Source organism: Mya arenaria, chromosome 17, assembly GCF_026914265.1.
Source record: "Mya arenaria isolate MELC-2E11 chromosome 17, ASM2691426v1".
Lineage (NCBI taxonomy): Eukaryota > Metazoa > Mollusca > Bivalvia > Myida > Myidae > Mya > Mya arenaria.
The window spans coordinates 33,702,244-33,728,880 of NC_069138.1; the positions used below are offsets into that span (position 1 = coordinate 33,702,244).

At 38.0% G+C, this 26,637-nt stretch overlaps 1 protein-coding gene across 1 annotated transcript in view; it reads left to right on the top strand.

Moving 5' to 3' along the window:
* Nucleotides 1-1,001: 1,001 nt before the first annotated feature.
* The window catches only part of LOC128223404 (echinoderm microtubule-associated protein-like 2), a 38,357-nt gene continuing 12,721 nt past the window's right edge, over nt 1,002-26,637 (top strand). The window contains exons 1-19 of the mRNA XM_052932683.1: nt 1,002-1,093; nt 1,755-1,899; nt 4,057-4,232; nt 5,009-5,160; nt 5,312-5,483; nt 7,519-7,616; nt 8,268-8,442; nt 8,892-8,974; nt 9,996-10,069; nt 11,195-11,344; nt 12,377-12,745; nt 13,130-13,283; nt 13,970-14,119; nt 14,834-14,906; nt 15,668-15,772; nt 16,106-16,192; nt 18,555-18,698; nt 19,913-20,053; nt 26,048-26,161. Coding sequence (XP_052788643.1) covers nt 1,061-1,093; nt 1,755-1,899; nt 4,057-4,232; nt 5,009-5,160; nt 5,312-5,483; nt 7,519-7,616; nt 8,268-8,442; nt 8,892-8,974; nt 9,996-10,069; nt 11,195-11,344; nt 12,377-12,745; nt 13,130-13,283; nt 13,970-14,119; nt 14,834-14,906; nt 15,668-15,772; nt 16,106-16,192; nt 18,555-18,698; nt 19,913-20,053; nt 26,048-26,161 — 2,595 coding nt within the window. The 5' untranslated portion in view covers nt 1,002-1,060. The remainder of the gene's footprint in view (nt 1,094-1,754; nt 1,900-4,056; nt 4,233-5,008; nt 5,161-5,311; nt 5,484-7,518; nt 7,617-8,267; nt 8,443-8,891; nt 8,975-9,995; nt 10,070-11,194; nt 11,345-12,376; nt 12,746-13,129; nt 13,284-13,969; nt 14,120-14,833; nt 14,907-15,667; nt 15,773-16,105; nt 16,193-18,554; nt 18,699-19,912; nt 20,054-26,047; nt 26,162-26,637) is intronic.

Sequence of the window (26,637 nt, forward strand, 5' to 3'; positions counted from 1 at the left end):
GTAAGTTCAAACATTTCAGTTTTAAATTGAGTGTCATAATTCAGATTGAAAGTGTTACTTTCAAAAACATATAATATATGTACACTTTGCCTGAACGGACAAATAACGCGTTTATTGTCGAAATATGCGGTATATACACATATGTATTTTTCAAGAAAAGCGACCATACGATTCTTTAGTTGATAAAATGGTCCAATAGTCATGTAAATTTATGTTTGTGTGCCTTATTTATTTCATTATATTGAATAGTATGCTTTAAAACACTCTCGGTTTTTTATTTGTCGACATAATGTCTATTAGCTAAATTTCTAATTGTGCCAATTTTACTAAAACATTGTTACAATATGTTGTATTCACTATGATTTTAAATGCGTGTTTTGAATTTATTGTTGCAAATTTAATTTGATAACATAATAATCAAACTCGCAATTAAAATTGAATTATAATATTGTCTTACATTTTTAATTTTTTAAGAATTACAGATATGTCGGCAAAAGAAACGTCTCTCCTGGAATATGCCTTCGCCTATGTTTGCAATCCTTTTACGACCTTCCATCAATAAATATTTTGTTGCGTAGAAACTGATGTTACATTGTCATAGAGCAATAACTTCCAGGTATCACTTCACCGATGAAGCATGGGCATTGATTCATGTATTGGCGCAATGGGTAATATTTCATATAAGGCGAGTCGACCATGCCGGCAAACGATATGAACATCATGGAACACTCGGAGTTTATTACAGGCTGTGAGAATAATCCACAGATTTCAATGCTGCTTCTGAATTATAAATCAATGGTTTATTCAAGCTATTGTTTCGCTTGATACAGCAAAGTTTTGCATACAAACTCTCATTATTAAAAACCACTGAGCGGTTATATATTTGTTTTGGTCGCTCATAACAGCAATCATTAATAAAGAAACGCCTATGTATTCCCTTATTTAATATTCTCCAAACGCAGAACGGTCTTTAGTTAAAGTTCTGGAATTATACCGTGTTGGTCATTAAATCAAGCAGAGATTCTCAGTACAATATTAATTGTTATTTGATTTTGCAAAAATGATGGATGTAGATATTGAAGATAAATACCCGGTAAGAAAACCATATACGTGCGTGCTGAATTTTAACAAAATATAGCTAGAATAATTTTCGTTTCTTTCTTTTTTAGGGCATATTCACCTGTTATCCTAAGCCGATAATATTAACAGCGTAATATAATATATCTCAATAGGGATGGGTGTTATAATTGGTTTTAGCATTTTGTCTCCTTAGATCTGTGCTGAAAGCAATTCAAAATAATTATCAGTATTCGCTTGCATATAAAAGTCACGAAGCATTTGCTACAAGAAATGTATTGTTATATAAATTCGTTTGCTATATATTTAGATATTTTGTATCGGTATAATTAATTGTTCTTTTCGTTATATATTACGAACGTCAGGGGAAATAATAATTCGATAATATATTACAATATATAACGAAAAAAACATTTAATTATACTAATACAAAATTTAATATCGCTTGGTTATCACTCTAAAAATATATATCTAATACAAAGAAACAAGTATTATTTTACATAGACTATAACAAGGGCACTGGCGGCGACCCGGCGCCCGTTACGTTCTCCAACGTCAGTTTTTACGTAATGTAATATCACATATTGACCAATCAATAAGCACCCTGGATTCATTTCACCAAACCGGGCAATTAACCACTTTACTGCAATTTTCTGCTGAACGTTCCATTTTTTCAGGACTTCTCGTTTGAGGAGGACATGCCGGTGGGAAAGACCTCCAAAGGTCATAAGTCACGAAACCACGTGACTGACAGTCAGAAGGAGAACAACAAACCAAAAACTCCACAGTTCCGGAAGGCATTTAGAGACACGGACTTCGGAGGTTAGTTCAAATATCTTAACGTACAAGTCGGTATAACAATATTTATTGGTAAGGTTAATTCGATATCGGTGTCCGTGACCTTTTTCTTGTTCAGTCAGTTATGGTAGGATGGCTGCGTCTTAAAATAAGTGGTAAGTTAGCAGTATAAATTGCCGATCATGAACCTGTGACTAATTTTCCTCATCACATATAGAGAATAATTGTAGTAACGGAAGATCGCAATACATGTTTCACCGAAAGAGCACTTAAAGCTATTGTTCACAAATGGTGCAACCACGACTCGTGACATTTAACAACCATTTTTTCCTTTTAGTGTATGCCTAAAACGTATGAAAATTGACATTGTACTACAATTTGTAGTTTTCAGAATAGCTCGCCAAATTATATGCGAACGTTTAGTTACGTAGGGAAATGCAAGGGAAAAAAATCAAAAAAAAAATCAGAAAATGGATTCAAACTAGTATATAGATTAACGTTGGCAGATAGGAGGATTAACAATTGGCTAAAATTTGTTTAGAAATGGCAAAATTAGATGTAATAACAAACAGTTTAGCATCGTTTTCTGGCAGAAAGAAATTTAAAAAAAAAAGTTTTCGCACATAGAAATGTCCGACAACAGAATTAACAGAATCTTTACGTGGTTTTGATTTTTGACCTTTTTGCCCTTTCGTAGTCATGGTAGTATGTTGCACCACGTTCGCGCAGCCAAATAGTACGGAGTTTAACTTTCTTACTAATACGCCCATTGGCTGCATTATAACTTATGTAAGTGTACGTAAATGCTGAAATGGACATATAAGTGGGCTGATTAAGTAAAGACATTCTCGTTACAAAACAAATAGATGAACGGGGAGGATATGATGTATCGGCGATCCTAATGGGATAGCCTGTATTATGATATTTGCGTTTTACGGGGAAGGGTAGAAGAAAAAGATGGCAGACTATATCTATTGGTTATTTCAGACCAGGAGAAACGGAGCTTCATTCTTATCTTCTGTTAGTTTTAATACTGTGTTTAATTTACTTGTTAAATGTTACATATTTGCGCTGTGAACTGAAGGAGGTAGCATGGACGTTGTGAACAGGTCGAGAAACAGTGCACAATTTTAATTACATGACCTTTTCCCCATACGACATCAGAGTGAATCAGCAACATTTAATAACTCAGTTTTTTATTAAACTAAATCGTAATAAACGGTGTATATTTTAACCTAAGCCGATGATATGTTGTTCATGAACTGTTACAGAAAGTATGTGAACATAAATGGTTTTATATATTAAATAGTTAATTAAGATATATATCTTCATTTTATGTGTTAGTTTTTTGTCTTTGTATCATATCCTCTCTATTTTTCGACCCACGTCCGAATTTTCATTTTTTTTATATCCATGTGCGAGATAAAGACATTTTAAAAGATGAATACATTTATATTAAAATATATATGTGTAAATAACGAGCTTTTGAGCACTTTTTCACATTTCAAACTTGAATTGAAATGATGTGTGCTGGCCTTAATGGAAGTTTTCGTAGAAAGCGTGACGTGTCAATACATATTTGTGCTTAACAGTCATAATGAATGTAGTAAGACTAGTCAATGACCAAGAAAACGGTGGCCATCCTTGCTGTTGTCTTGGTTACCATGGTAACCTGCATGTTGCCAACTCTGGACAAACTATCCAACCAGATACATATGGGGACTGTACTTTTACATTTTAAAGACCTAATATCTGTTTAAGATGATGATGATGATGACGCTGATCACTTTTGTCCAATCTTCACGTATTATTGCCACATTCAGTCCTTTGATTATGCTCTTACTTTGTTAAGAATACGTCCTACATGTTGAGCCAATGCAATGACAAATAGGCAAACATTAAGTACTAGGTTTAATCATTCTGAATTTCAAATTTCGCGGGTGTTTAAAGGTCCGCCTTCCGTCACCCTTCCGATACACATTCCGTGCAACAGATTTTACGTCGGTGATGTGTCAGGTAGAGGATCTGAAGTATATCTTAATGAAAAAGAAGGACTTATTCGCTAAGCTCACCCGCCCCATTCTTAATTATTAAGATTTACCTTCATGTCATCGCACATATATGGATTTTTTTAAACATTGGTTAAGTACTATGTTAATGTACATAATTGTTATTTTAAAGGTGAAAACGATGCGCGCGATGATCGTCGAAAGCAAGACGAAAAACTGTTAAACGAATTGTCTGAAGTCATCCGAGATTACAGTCAACAGCGCATGCGTGCGCTTCACATGAGCTTCCGGCTTTACGGAAACGACGAAATGTGCATGAACTACAAAGAAATGACTCAATCGTTTCAGGTATTACACAATATTTATACTCTAATAAGTTTAAATTTGTGAAACATATGCTATGCTCTGACCTCTTTTGCTTTCGAATGTAAAAATATTTCAATCTCAGATATCTGAAACACATGCGTTATATAGATGTCGATAACCAAGCAACAGTATATAGGAACTGCTATGCTAAAACCTAAAAAAAAAATGTTAAAATTGTTATTTTGTAACTTGATCATATGAAATATTACTGTTTTTGAATGTTGATAGAGCACATGGGGATAGCCCTGACCCATGGTCCCTATTACTAGGCAAATAAAAGGGGTTCTCGAGGCCTCAAATAGATAAAAGTGAAAGTTTTCAATAAAACAAAGTTAAGCTGGAAATTAAAAGCATCCTTACCGTTACGCATGCGTTAGTTTCCAACATATCCGGTCTTCCATCGAACTATCGACCTGTTAAATCCTCGGCGTTCTCTTTAAGTGCCCATGAGTATTTTGCCCCACCGATTGGTTGGGAGAGGGATTGTCAGGATTTGGAGAGGCTCGTTGAGATCCCCCCGCCCCTCGAAATCGACTTGGCGGATTTGTTTTCAAAGTTTTCTGGTACGCCTCCGACCCAGGGATTTCGACAAATTTTCATTCTCCAGTGAAACATATGAATGTAAAACAGAGTATGTCTGAATCTATGTGTGTATGCCAAACACCTACCTCCAAACCTTTGGGAAAGACATTGCTATTCTAATTGCTTAAGCGAACAAAAAGCCTTGTTTACGATATAAAAAGTCTGTATTTATGTAGGAGAACAACGTGTCAATTCCCGGAAGCCTGTTGAAGTCCCTGACCGTTAAGTTCGAGAGCAAACGGGGTATCGATTTGGAGGGGATGTACCGCTTCCTGTCAGAAGCTCACAACAACACAGGTCGTGATAGCGTCCTCGCAAGGCACACTAGGTATACTAAGTATTTCCGCAATAACACTTGCTTGATTTAATTTATGAATAATCGTCTGTTGAAAGAATATGAATCGTACATGGATGATATACAAGGATAGTATACTCGTGTTCCGTGGGTAATATTCATTATCGTGACATTCTCCTGGCAGGAACGACTTGGCACCGAGGTCGGACGTCTCCCAGGAAGAGGTGGACGAGGACCTCCTGTGGCGCGTTGAGGCACAGCTCGTGCAAATGCGTGAGAACATGGACATATCGGAGCTACGCATGGAGTTCCAGGCACGTGATCACGGAAAGTGCGGCAAGATTGATGCTGTGGTGGTAAGTGTTGATGAAACAATGGAACGTATGGCGTACGACCGCTGCGATAGCTCAATGGTAGAGTGTCCGCTTTGGATAAGACAATCCCGTGTTCAATCCAGAAATAGATTAAACTTTGGTCTCAGTTGCTCCCTTGCCTGGCGCTCGGCATTATAGGGTTGTTTTGGCTGATTTGAATTACTCGGTACAATACAGTTCAGAACAGAACAGAACAGAACTTTTATTAGGCATAAACATTAACATGTTCGTAGCCAAATGCATATATATACATTCACGGCGGTAATATAAAACAGTATTGACATTAATATTGTATGAGAAGAGCATAAATTCAAGAACATATATAAATATAGCTTTTCAAATACTAGTAAGCAATAATTAAATTAAATTAAAGCACTTTTGCGCTTTTCAGTGGCAATATAAACAAATTTAGCAAGTTTCCTTAATAATACTGCATTTTCAGAACTTAACAAATTACATAGTTTTTTCTTGGTTGGCCAATGACAATAATATCGTGGTAAGCACATTTGTCTACTATCTTTATGAAATGGACATACAAGAATAAAATGATATTCATCTTCAATCATATTCATATTGCAATATATGCATTTTCTATCATGTCTTGGTATATTTCTATATCTGCCTTCTTCTATAGCTAACTTGTGTGCTGAACATCGCACTCTACTTAGAGATACTCTATGGTTAACGTTAGTGACACTATCGAGATATTTTTCATAACAAAATCTTGTTTTTATATCTTTATAAGTACAAAGTTTGGACGAATCATTTAAAGTCGCATACCATTTCTGCATGTGCTGATCATATAATCTTTCAATAACTTTTGACAAGTGTAATTTAGTGACTGACATATTATCCCATAGGTAGTTAAATCCTAAATCATTTAACAATTTTTTAACATCAGAATACCATGAGCTGCTTATATTTAGTGAACTACAATATCTAAAACATCTAGACAACAGTTTATCATTTGAATTTACAAGCTTATACCAATATTGCAATATCCTCTCTTGGCGTATAACATATAATGGCACTTTGCCAAGTTCACCATAAACAGTAGCATTAGTTGATTGACATCTAACATTTAGTAATTGTTTTAAAAATTTCAAATAAACCCTTTCTATATCGGGAGCAGAATGAAATCCCCATATTTCACAACCATATGTTAATATTGGTAAAACCATTGAATCAAATAATTTAAGTTTTTCACGTACATTTAAGGGTATCTTTTCAAACAATGAATTTAACGAAAACATTGCACGTAGTGCTTGTTCAGATAAAGCTTTCTGGGCCACTGAAAATTTTCCATTGGATGATAACATTACTCCCAAATAGCAAAATTTATTAACAATATCCAGTTTAACTTTGTTATAAAATAGACTGACATTTTCTTTCCGTGTACCTTTCTTGCATATCATAGCAACAGTTTTATTAGTATTTACAGTGATATTCCATTTTAAACAATAATCATGTAATTTATTTAATAACAATTGAAGGCCTTCCACAGATTTAGAGAACAAAACAGTATCATCAGCAAAAAGAAGCATAAATATCTGTAATTCTTCTAAATTTACAAAGTCATCTCTAACACTTTTTAACTGTGACTCCATATCATTAATGAACATAATAAATAGCAATGGGGATAATGTTTCCCCTTGTTACAGTAGCTCATAACAGTAGCTCATGAAAGTTTCTGCTCGTGTATCGGGCTCTCCTTGTATTTCACTGACTGTCACTTCTATCACAAGATTATTATGGCATTTAAAACACTTTAAGTCGTTATGGAGTCAAGGTGGCGTCAGCCATAATGCACCCATGTGTTGTGAACCTTTCATTTTTACAATGATTGATATTTAAAACCGTTAGTTACAAACATTAGTTACGGTTTTAATTGATAAGGGAAGTCTACGCCAATATATTCTGTAGGACGGATTACTCGAATACTCGAATATGCCACCAAGAAATGTCCTCAGTTCATTTTTATGTGCTCATTCATTCAATGACAGTTCTCTTTGTGTAGGTACACCAAGTGTGCCAGGAATTTCAACTTCCGGTATTCGGTTCGCTCCTTAAGAACCTTGTCAAACGATGTGATGACGAAAAGAACCAGAAAGTCAGGTAATGGCTTATTTTTTTATGAGCATAAACTGTTAATAAAAATAATAAGTTGTGCTTGACTTTTCTAAAGAACTAAATGACAATCTTTATGCAGAGTCGCTCAACGTTATGACGTCACTGTTTTGTTCAATTTCTGCAAGCGCGACGTTATTTATACCATGGCAAACGACTTTGATCATTCATGATTATAAGTATTTTTATGGCCGCTTATGTCAGAGAGGTTCATCCAAACCCGAGCGTGGGTTGTCTTCTCTCACCTCAGTTAGAGAAAATATAGAAAAAATGTATTTTAATTTACACACGGCTACATTTTATATAATAAATGTAAAATATGAATATGTCCTAAAACCATTTTTAATATATTTATTGCAGTTTGGAGTTTAATTATTCATTTCGGATACTGACAGTTTAAAACAGTGATACATATTTTTTACTTCACTGATAAATCTCGGTGGATCACCGAAAAAACATATCAATGTACGGTCATGTAGTGATGTTATTTAAAACCAAGTTATCTTTTATATGAATAATACAAAAAATATATTTTTCTACCCATAAACTCCTTTCAAATGATATCAACAATTCATGGGGTCACCAGACAACGAAAATTAACATTATTGTATATCGGATACCTTTATTCCTTTTTTCCAGCTGGCCTGAACTTCTCTCATTCCTAGAACGTGGGCAGGAAAACGCTTGGCGTCGGGACCCGAGCCTCAAGTCCATACCGCTACAGCGCTACAAACAGGCGCTTGCTACACCCTCACCTCTTGATGATCTGTCCTCTAAGACGCGGGAAAATATAGTCATTCAATTGAGGAAAAAGGTGCCAATCTGTTAAAAAAAGTTGTCTAACTCTTTTGATTCAAATATTCATAAACAAATTGAATAATTTACAGATGGTGTACCATACTACCGTTTACGCAATCGAACACAGAAAATTGCAAAGTAAGTAAGGCTAATCAGTAATTGACTAACATTTTTACCCTAGTAATAAATCCGACAGGTTTCTTATCTTTGCTTGACATTAAATTTGCCGTGCATTCATTTTGGTAAATTAGCAGTTAGCCGCTATTGATTTTTATCAGGTCAATCGGTAGATTTAAACAGAGGTCAGTAAACCAAATATTATCTCAAACACTAAGAAATGCTTTAGGTTATCAGTATGCATTCATCAAAGTAAACGGTTATCTTACCATTACATCATTGCAAGTTCAGAATATGTTTTATACAAATAGATAATGTTTTGTTTTGTTTTGATGCAACACTTTTCAGTCTATATTCCGACGAGCAGACAGTCCGTCTCCGAACGGAGTAAGCGATAAACAGGAAACAGGAGAAGACCAGGGAGCTTTGAGGTAGGGTACATATTGTGGTTTGGCTCAGATAAAAAAAATCGATAATTTAAAAAAGTCGTTTTATGTATAACTGTTACGGAAGAATATTTGAAAAGTTGCATGAAAATGACGAATATATATGTATGACAAAACGTTCGTATCAGTTAATGCAATTATATGAAATAGAGACGATTACGTAGTTTCTTCTAGTAATGGATTATATATATGTTTTAACTATTTACTCTTAAGGTCAACATATTAAATGTAAGAGGTATAATTTCCAAACATGTAGACTAAGTATAGTTTTGTACAGTTATAGCACCACTTTTGTGTACATAGCTCATTATGATGTTATGAATAAAAAACTGATAGCTTTTTTTTGTTTTTGAGTAAAAAATCAAAATTCGATTAACATTGGTAATGGATTTTTATTATCGATTATCGCCAATGGTGGGCGCCTATATATACGAAATTTGCTCAACTCTACATTACACCAAAACATGTCACAAAAAAAAAAACATGACCTTTTTGAAAAATGTCAATGTTCGGCTTTCCCAACCAACCTTTGCACTGTGCAAAGCCCTTTATATGTTTGTAAAAAATATATGCCGTATAGATTAAGCCCGGAATTATAGATATGCTGCTTTTACCAAGCTAACCATCCCGTACAAACAAAATTATACCGTTTTAATGTACCCACGTTACTTCGGAAACAATAGAGTCATTGGTCTGTTACATGATTTTCAATAGCTCGAAATTCACCTTTTATTTGTACCGATATGGGAAAACCAAGTTATGTGAATTCCGGGCTAGATATATATATATAATAATATAACCAGCGATACCGGAATCGGGTCTCGAATGTGTTGAGTTTCAAAGATGGTCGTCTTATAGATGACTAGAACCTTATAAGAAGCTCGAACGTCTAAAATAGAGCTGCGTGTACTAGTAGTCCATGGTTGCCGTAGAACGCAATTATGAATTGGTTCCTAATGAAGTATGGTGAGGATGCTAAATACATGTTGACTAAACCCGTTTCCAGGGCAGCCTCAGCCACTGTACCGAAGCAAGTGGGGATGTCAAACACAACAGAAAAGAGCGGCAGCGCAACTGTGGGTAAGATTCGTCAAGGACACTTGTTTCACAAAACTAGTTGATACTTAAACAACTATTAAATCAGAATAATAATAATTCGACAGAGCGGCATATTCCAGCATAATGTCATTCTTACGATATTAACAGCTTGACATAATCATAAACTCTCTTATATGTGCCCATAGCACATGTTTTGTAATGGTTTTGAATAAGGTTTTCGTTTATATTCACATGCTTGCAGAAAAAACAAAGCCCGCACCAAAATCCACGAAAACTTCGAGGTTTTTAAACTCTGTTAAAGCAATACTTCGAGGTGAAAGATGTAGTTTAGTTTTAATGAACCGTCACTAACCTATTTCATGTCCTTCATTTCAGTGTTATGTACTAGTATATCGTTGTGATACTAACATTTTTTGTTCAGTTTCGCAAAGCAGTTGGTAGAAATAGTCTATAGAACATATAATTAATGTGCAAATTAGTTTGCGACTATTCGATTGTAAAATGTTCCGTTTTTACGTGCTTTAAACACAAAATTCATTTTAAAGCCGTCAAATTGAGCGTTAATATATTTCAATTAATTTCAGATTTATTTATAAAATCGTATGTTGTATTTATCTCAAGTTCTGCCTGAAAACAAACATTAAGATAAGGTTCAGAAGAATGGGGTTCAAATAAAGTCGCATGCATTAAAAGTTTACATATGTTGACAGTCAGTATGCAATCCGTATTTATTGTTAAATTATTTTGGCAATTATGTTGTTCTGTTCACCATACACTCAAAAAGCCCGCACTTGGTTTTACGAACTTCATTGAAACACTTCAGTTGCTTACTATTACAGTTATTTAACATCGTTATTTTGCTTTGGGATAGTTTGTTTAGTAAAAACAATTTATAACATACTTTTTTATTATTTTCAACTTACATTCAACATCTTTTATGAAATTAAGAAACCCCATATACAATGTAGATGATTATAACGTGATTATCATCAATGTCATGATACATGGTAACGATCTTAAAATTTTACAAATTTTCTGATATCTGAGACAGTAACAATAAGATGATGTACTTATAAAAGAAACCATGTAGCATGTCTATCCCTGGCTGCATACACTAAAACTACTTGGCGCGCAATGTTTCTGCAGGACGCCGGAAAGAAAGGCAGTTACATGAGCTGGAGGCTGAGGTGGCTGATCAGCCAGCCCCTGAGGTTGGGATGCACGTTCAGATCACAGTGGACGAGCCCTCAGATACGAGCAGTCCCACTAAGACACTCCCGGATCACCTCTCCGTTGGTAGGCATTACTCAAAAACATAAATTCTTAAATATAATAAAATAACTTAAATGTAGTTTGTTTTGACAATTTTTGTGTTTAATAATTGCTTATTTATTTTCTATATGCAAAATATGTGGTCAGTTTTACCATAATTGTTACTGGGTTCATCTTAAAGTGACACTCCTATTTAAAATCAGCACATACACTTGTATAACAATCATACATTTTGAGTGATAAACCTGTAACTAATTACTAAATAATGCATTTATGGATGTTATTAATTACTGATAGCATGATAGTAACCATGTATCTAATAGCTGAAAACGCACAAATATTAAATGACTGGTGCGTCCTAAAAGATTTACAGTGATCAACGATTGTCTCATAAGGTAGAAATACCGTGTTTTCTGCACCGTTCTTTTCAAATAAGAAACGGTTATAATTTATCATAAGAACCTTTGTTTTAGATAAATTAAAATAAGTGTATTTATTTTGGTACTGCTTATTTGGGAGTAAGAGTGCATCGTTAAGGTTTAAAACAAAGAACACATATTACAACATGATCTAGTTAAAATTATAAATCAGTTTCTTGTCCACTTCATTACACGTTAACGTAAAAACATATTGTGTTTTATATTTAGTACATGTTTGGTTGTGTTGTGTGAGTTTTGATATCGAAGGAAAATTGTTATAGCACTAGTATCATTTTTATTGTGGCTGATGGCGTTGTGCAAAAGCTATTATAGATGCTTTATTCGGCAACCTTATTAGACAAATCCTCTTTGATGATTGCAATAGTACCCGGCGGTTACAGAACGAGAATGCAATTATTTGATGGTGTATTTATGTTTAACCGAAACACTTACAACAGTAACGGTACAGGTCTAGTACAGAAAATAATTGTTAGCTATTTCTTTTAGATTTATTTTGTCATTATTATATTCTAAAATCACCCATTGCATATAACAGGGTTAGTATGAGCATGTAAAACAATGTCGACATGTAAAAATGCTGAGCTTGGTATAATTTACTTGTTCCTATCTTAACCAGAATCCATTAGCGAAAATCAAGACCAGCAGGATTCATGGCAAAATTCAACACTTCCTGCTTCTGCCAATAACGATGATCCTTTGAATTCCGAGCCCTATATAAAATTTCCTGCAAAACAGAATGGCACCAACGATCTTTCAATCAATGAATCATCTCTTCCTTCTAAAGAAACAAAGGCAATGGTAGAAAATGATGTTTTATCTGAAAAGGACAACAAAATTGACGAAAAGAAGAACACTATCGCCAACAATGGCAAGAAAGCAGGTGGGAAAACTGCACAAGCAAATAAGAAAGCTGACACCAAGGACAGCACGGAAGTAGTTACCGTGAAGAATGGTCAGATCGTCTCAGTCATGTCACAGGAAGAAGGTGCGACCCTTACACCTATTTGCTTAAGTATATTAGGGGCGCATCTCAATACCATATCTTAGTCGTAGCCCTTATCCTGCTTAAGTTAGCTCAGCTCACACGTTAAGTTACAAGCTGATTCTATAATTATGATAAATGTTTTCACGATATGTTTATTGAAACCCAGTTTAGCAAAAACACGAGGTCGCGCCATTATGCCTTACTATCATTAATGAAACGGCTCTCTGATGCAGTTTCTTTGTGGTGGCATTATCACCGAGGCATTAATTGTGTTTGCATTTAAATCATATTTCAAATCATTCTAATGTTTAATTTAACAAACATGTTCAAATTTCTAAATACCATTGTATATGTTTATGAATATATTGAGTGTTAACATTCCAGCACTGGATGACAGGAAACAACAGTCCCCAGCCAAGAAGCAAACGACAATTAACATGGGCATCAATGGCAAGGACATGACCTTTACCTATGACGAGGACAAGGTCAAAGGTCAACTCATAGACCCGCCAACAGAGAGGCTCAAGCTTCAGTGGGTGTATGTATCCTTATTGTCCTGACTTGGAGCGATAGTAAGATGACATGAAGTAAAATATTATTAATTAAGATTGGGCGGAGTGAGTGAAGCGAACGAGCCCTTCTTAATTATTAAGATTTTACTTCAGGTCATCTAACTGACTTGTATACAACCGCATTGGCTGATCGGATATCGGAGGTGCAGACACCCGCGAAATTTAAATTTCGTAATGATTAAGCCTAGTACCTTATGATTGCCTTTCTGCATTTCATTGGCTGAAAAGGTTTTATTCTAAGCTTTATTTCATGTTACTAGATTGAACAATATTTAGTTTACAACGATTGTTAAGAAACGTATACGTTAAGGTACTATCGTTGGCTTAAATGAGAGAAACCGGAGTAGCCATAGAAAACTCACTTTTACGGCTTTGTGACCACTATGCTACCCACAAACGACCAGGCCGGAATCACCCCCAGGACGCCTTGTAGATACGTGTGTACGTTTACCACTAGTCTGACCGCATATTGTAATTAGGTATTCAGTGAAGAATCTTGATATTTTTTTCAGTTAATAAAAAAAAAATAGTGTATTGAAAACATTTGGTCATGTGTTTATTCTAATTCTACTAGAACGTGCTTTGTTTGAATAAAGGAACAAATAACGCCCTACAAGGGATGAGTCAATTCAAAATCTTTGTCATTTCTTAGGTACGGTTACCGTGGTAACGATTGTCGGAAGAACGTGCACCTGCTGGGTAGCGGAGATACGATATACTTCATGTCCTATATCGTTGTCATCTACAACAGACAGGCCAACAGACAGAGGCACTATAAAGAACACACAGAGGACATGAAGTAGTGAGTGGTCGTGATTTAGTGTTTGAATGTCGCTTTTTATCATGTGATTTCATCCAGTACTGCTATGCACCAGTCAATTGTAACCACGGCCCCCAAGTCCGGGGGTATACCGGGGATAGCCGGGGAAATGGGCCGTGTTTTTACCTTCCAGGTGGACCCGAAGTGCCGGGTGAATGCGGTGGTTTTGTCATCCAGCCAAATATAGCGGGGAATGGGCCTTACCTAGAGTCCCTTGGGTGCGGGGGCATTTGGCGGGGGTTTCACGGGCGGTTCGTCCCCGCAAGGCGGGGACTTTGCCCGGGCTTGGCTGGACCGAAAGTCAAAAACAAAGTCCCCGCTATTCCCCGGACCTGGCGGGGGCCGTGGTTACAATTGACTGGCGCATTAAGACCAAACTTGACAGTTTGTTCACTTCTAGTGCACTACTAGTTTACAAAAAGTGCACTTCATAGTGCCATCTAAGGCTTCTTCAGTCTATAATAAATTATAATTTACAAATATTATAATAAATCATATTTTACAATTTTCTAAGACATTTTTATTTGTGAAGACTGGAAATATGTGCTTTGTAAATCAACCAAACTGAATAAGAGACACACAACCAGAAGAAACGTTATTGTTATAAAGAACTCATCATAACATTCTAATATAGAGTCATTGTCGACGTAAATTCTTTATATCCATTTATACTCTGATAATACTCGTGTTCTGCAGCATTGATGTGCATCCGAACAAAAACATTGTTGCTAGCGGACAATATGCGAGCAGGAAGAAGCCTGATAATAAGGTAAATAACAAAACCCTCGCATATATGACCTTGTTATATTGAACGCATTACTTTGGGAATTCTTACCTCAGCCCTTACACAGAATTAGTGTATGAGCATGTGCATTCTACTAAGATATATACATTTTTCTGTGCAAGCCAAAATCCTGTGTTATGGTCAATACCCTTAGCCTATATAGACTATGTTTTCCTCAAATAATACTCTTATAATACAATACAAACTACAGGGACCAGCACAGTAGTTGAAATTGAAACAAAACAAAAACAACCCTGTTTAGAGGTACAAGGCAATGACCGACAATGAATTAGAGAAAAATACGTATACACACCACATACATAAATACAAAAAAACGCATACACCCATGAAAAACACAACATACACAAATACAAACATCAAATACACAAATACAAACACCACATACACACATACAAACATCTAATACACAAATACAAACACCACATACACACATAAAATATCACTACATTCACATATACAAACAGCACATATACATATACAAAACCCCACATATACAAATACGAACACTACATACACAAATACAAACACCCAAACACACATGCAAAACCCCACATACACTCATACAAAACCGCATATACACATACCAAACACCATATACCCACATAACAAACACCATAATTATACACACATACAAAACACCATATACACACATGCAAAACCCAATATACACAAACATGGTGTTTTTCCACGTCTTTTTGTTGGTAATGTGTTTTCTGGTTGTGCAGGCTCACATCAGGGTGTGGCGGGCCGATAATCTGACCACCCTACACGTGCTGGGTACGGGGCTGTGCGAGAAATCCATCGCCTGCCTCGCTTTCGCCCCAAATAAGGTTAGTATAAGGTGTTCTAAAGTTCAGGAGTAGTAATGAAATCAGGATTGAGAGCAACACTAGTTAAAAACGATATTAATGTAACCTATTTATTTTGTACTGTGGCGTAGTGTGTCTCACTGAGTGTATGTTGGACGTTCATCTACGTCCATAGTTGATGTGTTGAGCTCGCTCTTGCATCTTTTATACCGAGTTATCTTATTATGTGCAAACTATCATTCTTTATATAATTTGTTTATAAGCATTTCCTGTCTTAATTATTTAGGCTACAATACCATTGAAAGTTGTGTATACACCCCTACACATCAGTCAATACCTGTTTATTATCATTAGGAACTGTTGGCTGCAGTGGACAATAGCCTTGAGAAGAAGCTGACTATCTGGGACACTGCCACCGGACAACAGAGAGGGGAGGAGCTGGTAAGTGTATAGTGTTTGGTTGTGTAGCATACCCGCCTCTCCAGGATACACAGATCGGCACTAGTGGGGAGGAGCTGGTAAGTGTATAGTGTTTGGTTGTGTAACATACCCGCCTCTCCAGGATACACAAATCGGCACTAGTGGGGAGGAGCTGGTAAGTGTATAGTGTTTGGTTGTGTAGCATACCCGCCTCTCCAGGATACACAAATCGGCACTAGTGGGGAGGAGCTGGTAAGTGTATAGTGTTTGGTTGTGTAGCATACCCGCCTCTCCAGGATACACAAATCGGCACTAGTGGGGAGGAGCTGGTAAGTGTATAGTGTTTGGTTGTGTAGCATACCCGCCTCTCCAGGATACACAAATCGGCACTAGTGGGGAGGAGCTGGTAAGTGTATAGTGTTTGGTTGTGTAGCATACCCGCCTCTCCAGGATACACAAATCGGCACTAGTGGGGAGGAGCTGGTAAGTGTATAGTGTTTGGTTGTGTAGCATACCCGCCTCTCCAGGATACACAAATCGGCACTAGTGAGGAGGAGCTGGTAAGTGTATAGTGTTTGGTTGTGTAGCATACCCGCCTCTCCAGGATACACAAATCGGCACTAGTCCCCCTCTCCAGGATACACAAATCGGCACTAGTGGGGAGGAGCTGGTAAGTGTTTTGTGGTGTGAATGGTTATGTATCAGTATCGCCCTTAGCACACGACCACTAAGCGACAAGGAAGGGGGTCACTGGTTGGTGTATAGTATTTTGGTGTTGTAAATGATTTTGTAACATACCCGCCCGTTTAGGAAACTACCACTGGGCAAGAGCAAGGTGACTTGGATGGTGTATAGTGTTTGGTGTTGTACATAGTTGTATAGCATACCCGCCCATTTATGATAAACCGCTGTGTAACAGATAGGGTAGAACTGGTATGTGTATGTTGTTTGGTGTTGTAAATGGTTTAGCTCCATACTCGCTTCTTTAAGAAACAAACTCTGGGCAACAGACAGGGTAGAACTAGTAGGTGTATATTGTTTGTTGCTATAAACAGTTGTGTAACGTACCCGCTCCTTTAAGACACGACCAATAGAAAAGAGAGAGGGGAGAAGCTTATAGCATGTATAGCATGTATAGTGCTTGGTCTTGTGAGTATTTGTGTAACATCTTGTCCCTGTAGTTTCCAATGGTGTATTATTTGTTTACATGTATAGTAAATTGATGTGTATTGTTTTAGCGATAACTTTTAAAAATTCTTTTAAACGCAACTGACTGGTTATGTAGTTCAGACTTGTTTTATCTAGTATAAGTCTGTACACGCTGTATACCTTGTCACGTGGTTGTTGGTTAAACTAGTAATTACTTAGTATCGGACTTTTTGTTGTTGCTGAGATAGTTAAATTTGGCCTTTATGCGGCGTTCACACAGTGCCGATTATGGCTCCCGTTTGAGATCAGACCGCGCTACGACACGAAAAGCGAAAAAGTCGGATTACTATCCTCAATGATCTGGCTGGAATGTCCTATCATTGTCTGAACGCAGTCGTATATGTTCGTAACAGAGTCCTACGGATCGGGAATGGTCCGGAGAGGTCGGCCAAGCACTCCCGACCCGTAACATTCGGGAAACTCAGCCGATTTTGTCTAGTCGGATTACAATCGTGACTATGTCGTGACAGATTCTGCTGTATCGGATCAAAATTGTAACAATGTCCAGTGTTGTCTGGTCAGTGTCCTGTGGAACGGGCATGATCTGGAGAAATTTTGCATTGCCGTTTCTTGCCGATTGAGTCCAGATTGCGTCCAGATCTTGCCGTCAGCGTCGGTTCATTGTCTGGTCACTGTCTGATCTCTGTCGGATCGCATTCGGGAGAATTGGGACGCTGTCGGGACAGATTCGGTCGTTTTTTACCATGACAATGATACAAATCGGACCAGAATCGGATTGAGAACGGGATAATCGGGACGAATTCTGCTGGAAACGGCTGGATCGGGACGCCTCCTGAACAATATCTGATTGTTGTCGTGATTAAATAAATGTTTTTTACAAATTTTAATAAAAGTTTGAATTTCCAGCCACGAATCACAGTCAGGATCTTGATCAGACTTTTGACACATTTTAATCGGGAATGGTCCTATCAAGGACGGCAGTAAAAATCCTGAATGTGTGACTTTGGCTTTACAGGTTGTTTGTGTCGGGACATTGGATAATGAGAATTTTCATTATTCTCAACAATTAATTCACTGAGCCTGCATCTTTTTAAGGATAAATTAACTTGTGATATGTACATTGATGCACGTTTGGAAATTTGATGACGAATTATCTTGTTAACGACTAATCAAAGATGTAAATTAAAAGGATGATCATATTTCCTATTTTCAGCTAAACACGGACCTCGTTTGTGATATTGGATTCAACCCGAAGTACCCAGACAGTCTGGTTACGGTAGGGAAGGAACACACGTGCTGGTGGAAGGTCTACCCCGACAGTGCTACCATCCAAAACAGCGCCTCGCCCGAGTATGACGTAAGTATTTTTGAGGTCACATGCACCCCAAGGTTTATCTTTAATCTAGTGAATAAAATAAGCTATGACCATGATAAAAAATAATTAGATTTTTAGCCCGACTATTCAAAGAATATGGAGAGCTATACTACTCACCCAAGCGTCGGCGTCGGCGTCACACCTTGGTTAAGGTTTTGCGTGCAAGCACACATAGGTTAATATCTCAGCAACTACTTGAGGTATTGCATTGATACTTGATACAATGGTAGTCAATCATCCGACCTACTTAATTAACCAAGTTAGATAACTCTACTTTGCATTTAATGTAAATACTTGCCCTTTATTATTCGACTTAGAAATTCTTGTTAAGGTTTAGTGTGCAAGCACACATAGGTTAATATCTCCGCAACTACTTGGTATTGGATTGAGACTTGATGCAATGGTATTCAACCATCCAACCTACTTGATTAAACAAGTTAGATAACTCTAGTTTGCAATTTAATTCAAATAATAGGCCTTTATTATTCGACTTAGAAATTCTGGTTAAGGTTTTGCGTGTAAGCACACATAGGTTAATTTCTCAGCAACTACTCGATGTATTGCATTGAAACTTTATAGAATGGTATTCAACCACTCGACGTAATTGAATAACCAAGATATATAACTGTATTTTGCAAATAATTGCCCTTTATTATTAGATTTAAAAATTCTGGTTGAAATTTTCCATGTAACCACATTTATGTTAATATCTCAGCACATCATGTATTGCATTGAAATCTAATCTAACAGTGATCCATGCATGTTTCGCCAAAACTTTTCAATCCTTACGCTGAAAAGCGGCGGAATAGTCGAGCGCGCTGTCTCTGTGACAGCTCTTGTTTATTGAATAATCTGCTTTATCTAAGCCTTTAAAATTGTTACATTTCGCCCTCGTAATCACCATGATATAAATACAAAATTGACGTATGATGATTAATAATTCTGTTATGCCGACCTAATATTTATACTTGTTTAGAAGGCGTTTATTGGAAAACCAAATGAAGCATTTAATAATATATAAGTATCATAACAGTTACGACACGTTCCTCTTCATTGCCCTATTTCAACAAAAGAATATGATACATGTCTGTACACACATTTGTAACATTTATTTGTTTTTCACTTTTCCTGCACATGTATAACTGTTGTAACGTTCCAATAGACACTCTTTGAGGTATTTCTACATTAATCTTCAGCAATTCCTGCGGGCAAAATTTACCATCTGTCTGGACTTTAACGAGGGAGGCGACTTGGTGACGGGTGATTCGAATGGGACTATCTATGTGTTTGGAGATGGCGGGAAAAGAATCACGAACTATATTAAACACGCTCATGATGTGAGTTGATATGGAGGAAAAATATTTTCATCCGTGTAAGATCGGATTATATTTCACCGCGTGAGCACCAACATATATATTTCACGAGTGGTGTAGCCACGAATACAATCACGAGGTGATATACATATTGCGATCTTACACCTGAAACAAACATTCATTAAAGTATATGCAGACACAGGACATTAAAGGACAGTTTGTTCTTCTTTTGTTTTAGAAATGCATGCAAAGGTAACGTCATTTCGGAAATTACGTGGTTTATTTTTTATCGTAGCCCTGTGCGCGCTGACTCTTGAATTGAACGTGAGTGAGAGCGGGCTAAAAGTTTCAAACATTGAAAATGTCAGAAAATTGTTACTTTAGTGAAATATATTTTTTTTTCACTGATAAATCTCTATAAATCAGTGGAAAGCAGACCACGGAGTCTGTTGTATACAAGTTCTGACACCTGGACATGTTGGAACTGTATCAACACTCCACTCCCTGTTGTATGCAAGTGCTGTCACCTGTACATGTTGGAACTGTATCAACACTCCACTCCCTGTTGTATGCAAGTGCTGACACCTGTACATGTTGGAACTGTATCAACACTCCACTCCCTGTTGTATACAAATGCTGACACCTGTACATGTTGGAACTGTATCAACACTCCACTCCCTGTTGTATGCAAGTTCTGACACATGTACATGTTGGAACTGTATCAACACTCCACTCCCTGTTGTATACAAGTTCTGACACCTGTACATGTTGGAACTGTATCAACACTCCACTCCCTGTTGTATACAAGTTCTGACACCTGTACATGTTGGAACTGTATCAACACTCCTCTCCCTGTTGTATACAAGTTCTGACACCTGTACATGTTGGAACTGTATCAACACTCCACTCCCTGTTGTATACAAGTTCTGACACCTGTACATGTTGGAACAGTATCAACACTCCACTCCCTGTTGTATACAAGTTCTGACACCTGTACATGTTGGAACTGTATCAACACTCCACTCCCTGTTGTATACAAGTTCTGACACCTGTACATGTTGGAACTGTATCAACACTCCACTCCCTGTTGTATACAAGTTCTGACACCTGTACATGTTGGAACTGTATCAACACTCCACTCCCTGTTGTATACAAGTTCTGACACCTGTACATGTTGGAGCTGCATCAACACTCCACTCCCTGTTGTATACAAGTTCTGACACCTGTACATGTTGGAGCTGTATCAACACTCCACTCCCTGTTGTATACAAGTTCTGACACCTGTACATGTTGGAGCTGCATCAACACTCCACTCTCTGTTGTATACAAGTTCTGACACCTGTACATGTTGGAACTGTATCAACACTCCACTCCCTGTTGTATACAAGTTCTGACACCTGTACATGTTGGAGCTGCATCAACACTCCACTCCCTGTTGTATACAAGTTCTGACACCTGTACATGTTGGAACTGTCAACACTCCACTCTTTGTTGTATACAAGTTCTGACACCTGTACATGTTGGAACTGTATCAACACTCCTCTCCCTGTTGTATACAAGTTCTGACACCTGTACATGTTGGAACTGTATCAACACTCCACTCCCTGTTGTATACAAGTGCTGACACCTGTACATGTTGGAACTGTATCAACACTCCACTCCCTGTTGTATACAAGTTCTGACACCTGTACATGTTGGAACTGTATCAACACTCCACTCCCTGTTGTATACAAGTTCTGACACCTGTACATGTTGGAACTGTATCAACACTCCACTCTCTGTTGTATACAAGTTCTGACACCTGTACATGTTGGAACTGTATCAACACTCCACTCCCTGTTGTATACAAGTTCTGACACCTGTACATGTTGGAGCTGCATAAACACTCCACTCCCTGTTGTATACAAGTTCTGACACCTGTACATGTTGGAACTGTATCAACACTCCACTCCCTGTTGTATACAAGTTCTGACACCTGTACATGTTGGAGCTGCATCAACACTCCACTCTCTGTTGTATACAAGTTCTGACACCTGTACATGTTGGAACTGTATCAACACTCCACTCCCTGTTGTATACAAGTTCTGACACCTGTACATGTTGGAGCTGCATCAACACTCCACTCCCTGTTGTATACAAGTTCTGACACCTGTACATGTTGGAACTGTATCAACACTCCTCTCCCTGTTGTATACAAGTTCTGACACCTGTACATGTTGGAGCTGTATCAACACTCCACTCCCTGTTGTATACAAGTGCTGACACCTGTACATGTTGGAACTGTATCAACACTCCACTCCCTGTTGTATACAAGTTCTGATACCTGTACATGTTGGAACTGTATCAACACTCCACTCCCTGTTGTATACAAGTTCTGACACCTGTACATGTTGGAACTGTATCAACACTCCACTCCCTGTTGTATACAAGTTCTGACACCTGTACATGTTGGAACTGTATCAACACTCCACTCCCTGTTGTATACAAATTCTGACACCTGTACATGTTGGAACTGTATCAACACTCCTCTCCCTGTTGTATACAAGTGCTGACACCTGTTGTATACAAGTTCTGACACCTGTACATGCTGGAACTGTATCAACACTCCACTCCCTGTTGTATACAAATTCTGACACCTGTACATGTTGGAACTGTATCAACACTCCTCTCCCTGTTGTATACAAGTGCTGACACCTGTTGTATACAAGTTCTGACACCTGGACATGTTGGAAATGTATCAACACTCCACTCCCTGTTGTATACAAGTGCTGACACCTGTACATGTTGGAACTGTATCAACACTCCACTCCCTGTTGTATACAAGTTCTGACACCTGTACATATTGGAACTGTATCAACACTCCTCTCCCTGTTGTATACAAGTTCTGACACCTGTTGTATACAAGTTCTGACACCTGTACATGTTGGAACTGTATCAACACTCCACTCCCTGTTGTATACAAGTTCTGACACCTGTACATGTTGGAACTGTATCAACACTCCACTCCCTGTTGTATACAAATTCTGACACCTGTACATGTTGGAACTGTATCAACACTCCACTCCCTGTTGTATACAAGTTCTGACACCTGTACATGTTGGAACTGTATCAACACTCCTCTCCCTGTTGTATACAAGTTCTGACACCTGGACATGTTGGAACTGTATCAACACTCCACTCCCTGTTGTATACAAGTGCTGACACCTGTACATGTTGGAACTGCATCAACAATCCACTCCCTGTTGTATGCAAGTGCTGACACCTGTACATGTTGGAGCTGCATCAACACTCCACTCCCTGTTGTATACAAGTTCTGACACCTGTACATGTTGGAACTGTATCAACACTCCACTCCCTGTTGTATACAAGTTCTGACACCTGTATATGTTGGAACTGTATCAACACTCCACTCCCTGTTGTATACAAGTTCTGACACCTGTACATGTTGGAACTGTATCAACACTCCTCTCCCTGTTGTATACAAGTTCTGACACCTGTACATGTTGGAACTGTCAACACTCCACTCTTTCTTGTATGCAAGTTCTGACACCTGTACATGTTGGAACTGTATCAACACTCCACTCCCTGTTGTATACAAGTTCTGACACCTGTACATGTTGGAACTGTCAACACTCCACTCTTTGTTGTATATAAGTTCTGACACCTGTACATGTTGGAACTGTATCAACACTCCACTCCCTGTTGTATACAAGTTCTGACACCTGTACATGTTGGAACTGTATCAACACTCCACTCCCTGTTGTATGCAAGTGCTGACACCTGTACATGTTGGAACTGTATCAACACTCCACTCCCTGTTGTATGCAAGTGCTGACACCTGTACATGTTGGAACTGTATCAACACTCCACTCCCTGTTGTATACAAGTTCTGACACCTGTACATGTTGGAACTGCATCAACACTCCACTCCCTGTTGTATGCAAGTGCTGACACCTGGACATGTTGGAACTGTATCAACACTCCTCTCCCTGTTGTATACAAGTGCTGACACCTGTACATGTTGGAACTGTATCAACACTCCACTCCCTGTTGTATACAAGTTCTGACACCTGTACATGTTGGAACTGTATCAACACTCCACTCCCTGTTGTATACAAGTTCTGACACCTGTACATGTTGGAACTGTATCAACACTCCACTCCCTGTTGTATACAAGTTCTGACACCTGTACATGTTGGAACTGTATCAACACTCCTCTCCCTGTTGTTTACAAATGCTGACACCTGTACATGTTGGAACTGTATCAACACTCCACTCCCTGTTGTATGCAAGTGCTGACACCTGTACATGTTGGAACTGTATCAACACTCCACTCTCTGTTGTATGCAAGTGCTGACACCTGTACATGTTGGAACTGTATCAACACTCCTCTCCCTGTTGTATACAAGTTCTGACACCTGTACATGTTGGAACTGCATCAACACTCCACTCCCTGTTGTATACAAGTTCTGACACCTGTACATGTTGGAACTGCATCAGCACTCCTCTCCCTGTTGTATACAAGTTCTGACACCTGTACATGTTGGAACTGTATCAACACTCCACTCCCTGTTGTATACAAGTTCTGACATCTGTACATGTTGGAACTGTCAACACTCCACTCTTTGTTGTATACAAGTTCTGACACCTGTACATGTTGGAACTGTATCAACACTCCACTCCCTGTTTATGCAAGTGCTGACACCTGTACATGTTGGAACTGTATCAACACTCCACTCCCTGTTGTATACAAGTGCTGACACCTGTACATGTTGGAACTGTATCAACACTCCACTCCCTGTTGTATGCAAGTGCTGACACCTGTACATGTTGGAACTGTATCAACACTCCACTCCCTGTTGTATGCAAGTGCTGACACCTGTACATGTTGGAGCTGTATCAACACTCCACTCCCTGTTGTATGCAAGTGCTGACACCTGTACATGTTGGAACTGCATCAACACTCCACTCCCTGTTGTATGCAAGTGCTGACACCTGTACATGTTGGAACTGCATCAACACTCCACTCCCTGTTGTATGCAAGTGCTGACACCTGTACATGTTGGAACTGCATCAACACTCCACTCCCTGTTGTATGCAAGTGCTGACACCTGTACATGTTGGAACTGTATCAACACTCCACTCCCTGTTGTATGCAAGTGCTGACACCTGTACATGTTGGAACTGTATCAACACTCCACTCCCTGTTGTATACAACTGCTGACACCTGTACATGTTGGAACTGTATCAACACTCCACTCCCTGTTGTATGCAAGTGCTGACACCTGTACATGTTGGAACTGTATCAACACTCCACTCCCTGTTGTATGCAAGTGCTGACACCTGTACATGTTGGAACTGTATCAACACTCCACTCCCTGTTGTATACAACTGCTGACACCTGTACATGTTGGAACTGTATCAACACTCCACTCCCTGTTGTATACAAGTTCTGACACCTGTACATGTTGGAACTGTATCAACACTCCACTCCCTGTTGTATGCAAGTGCTGACACCTGTACATGTTGGAACTGTATCAACACTCCACTCCCTGTTGTATACAACTGCTGACACCTGTACATGTTGGAACTGTATCAACACTCCACTCCCTGTTGTATACAACTGCTGACACCTGTACATGTTGGAACTGTATCAACACTCCACTCCCTGTTGTATACAAGTTCTGACACCTGTACATGTTGGAACTGTATCAACACTCCACTCCCTGTTGTATACAAGTGCTGACACCTGTACATGTTGGAACTGTATCAACACTCCACTCCTATTTCTCCATGTTATACTAGTATGCTATTTACACATATTAAGCTCTAAAACTATATGGTTCGTATGCACTTTATTGGCGTCATGTAACATGTTGGTTGGTAATCTGCTAACGAGTTTTTTCATGAAGCTGATTCCAAACTGTCGTATTAATTATGTGCATGTAAATATAAATATAGCCAATAATATCACTCATAATCACACTTACTAACATGGTATTCGACCTGATAAAACAGGGCCCTGTATTCACAGTGATGTACTATAAGAGCTACATTTTGTCTGGCGGTCGTGACGGCATCATACACTGCTGGGTCTGCAACAAGAACATGGACTCTGCCGCCTTTGTCAAGGTTTGGAAGTATTTTTGTATCTTATATGAGCGTGTTTTTATTGTTTTCGTTTATGAATTTATGTTTAATCCGAACTGTTACCAGTACTACCGTGCAATAAGTGAAACGCGATTTATCTGATCCGTGCGATAAGTACCTTTCAGGTGGGAGAACCGTTTTTCACTTATACCCATACTTCTTATTGCACGGTAAGTTTGACACTATGGTACATCACATTAACAGTCCTCATTATTTATAGATACCACACAAAACTCTTTGAGCTCTTATGTAATCGTATTAGATTGATTTGCATATAATTACTATTCCTTATCCACTCATTATATGTATATTCTTTTTTTCACATCGATTATTGAGTGCCTTATTGAAACCGTATTATAAGCAATGATGCAAAAACAACGATTGGCAACAAGAAGTTAGTCTTTATTTAAACTGTTCATGGACAGTTATTGAACGTCAAACATTGTAAATGCCAATAT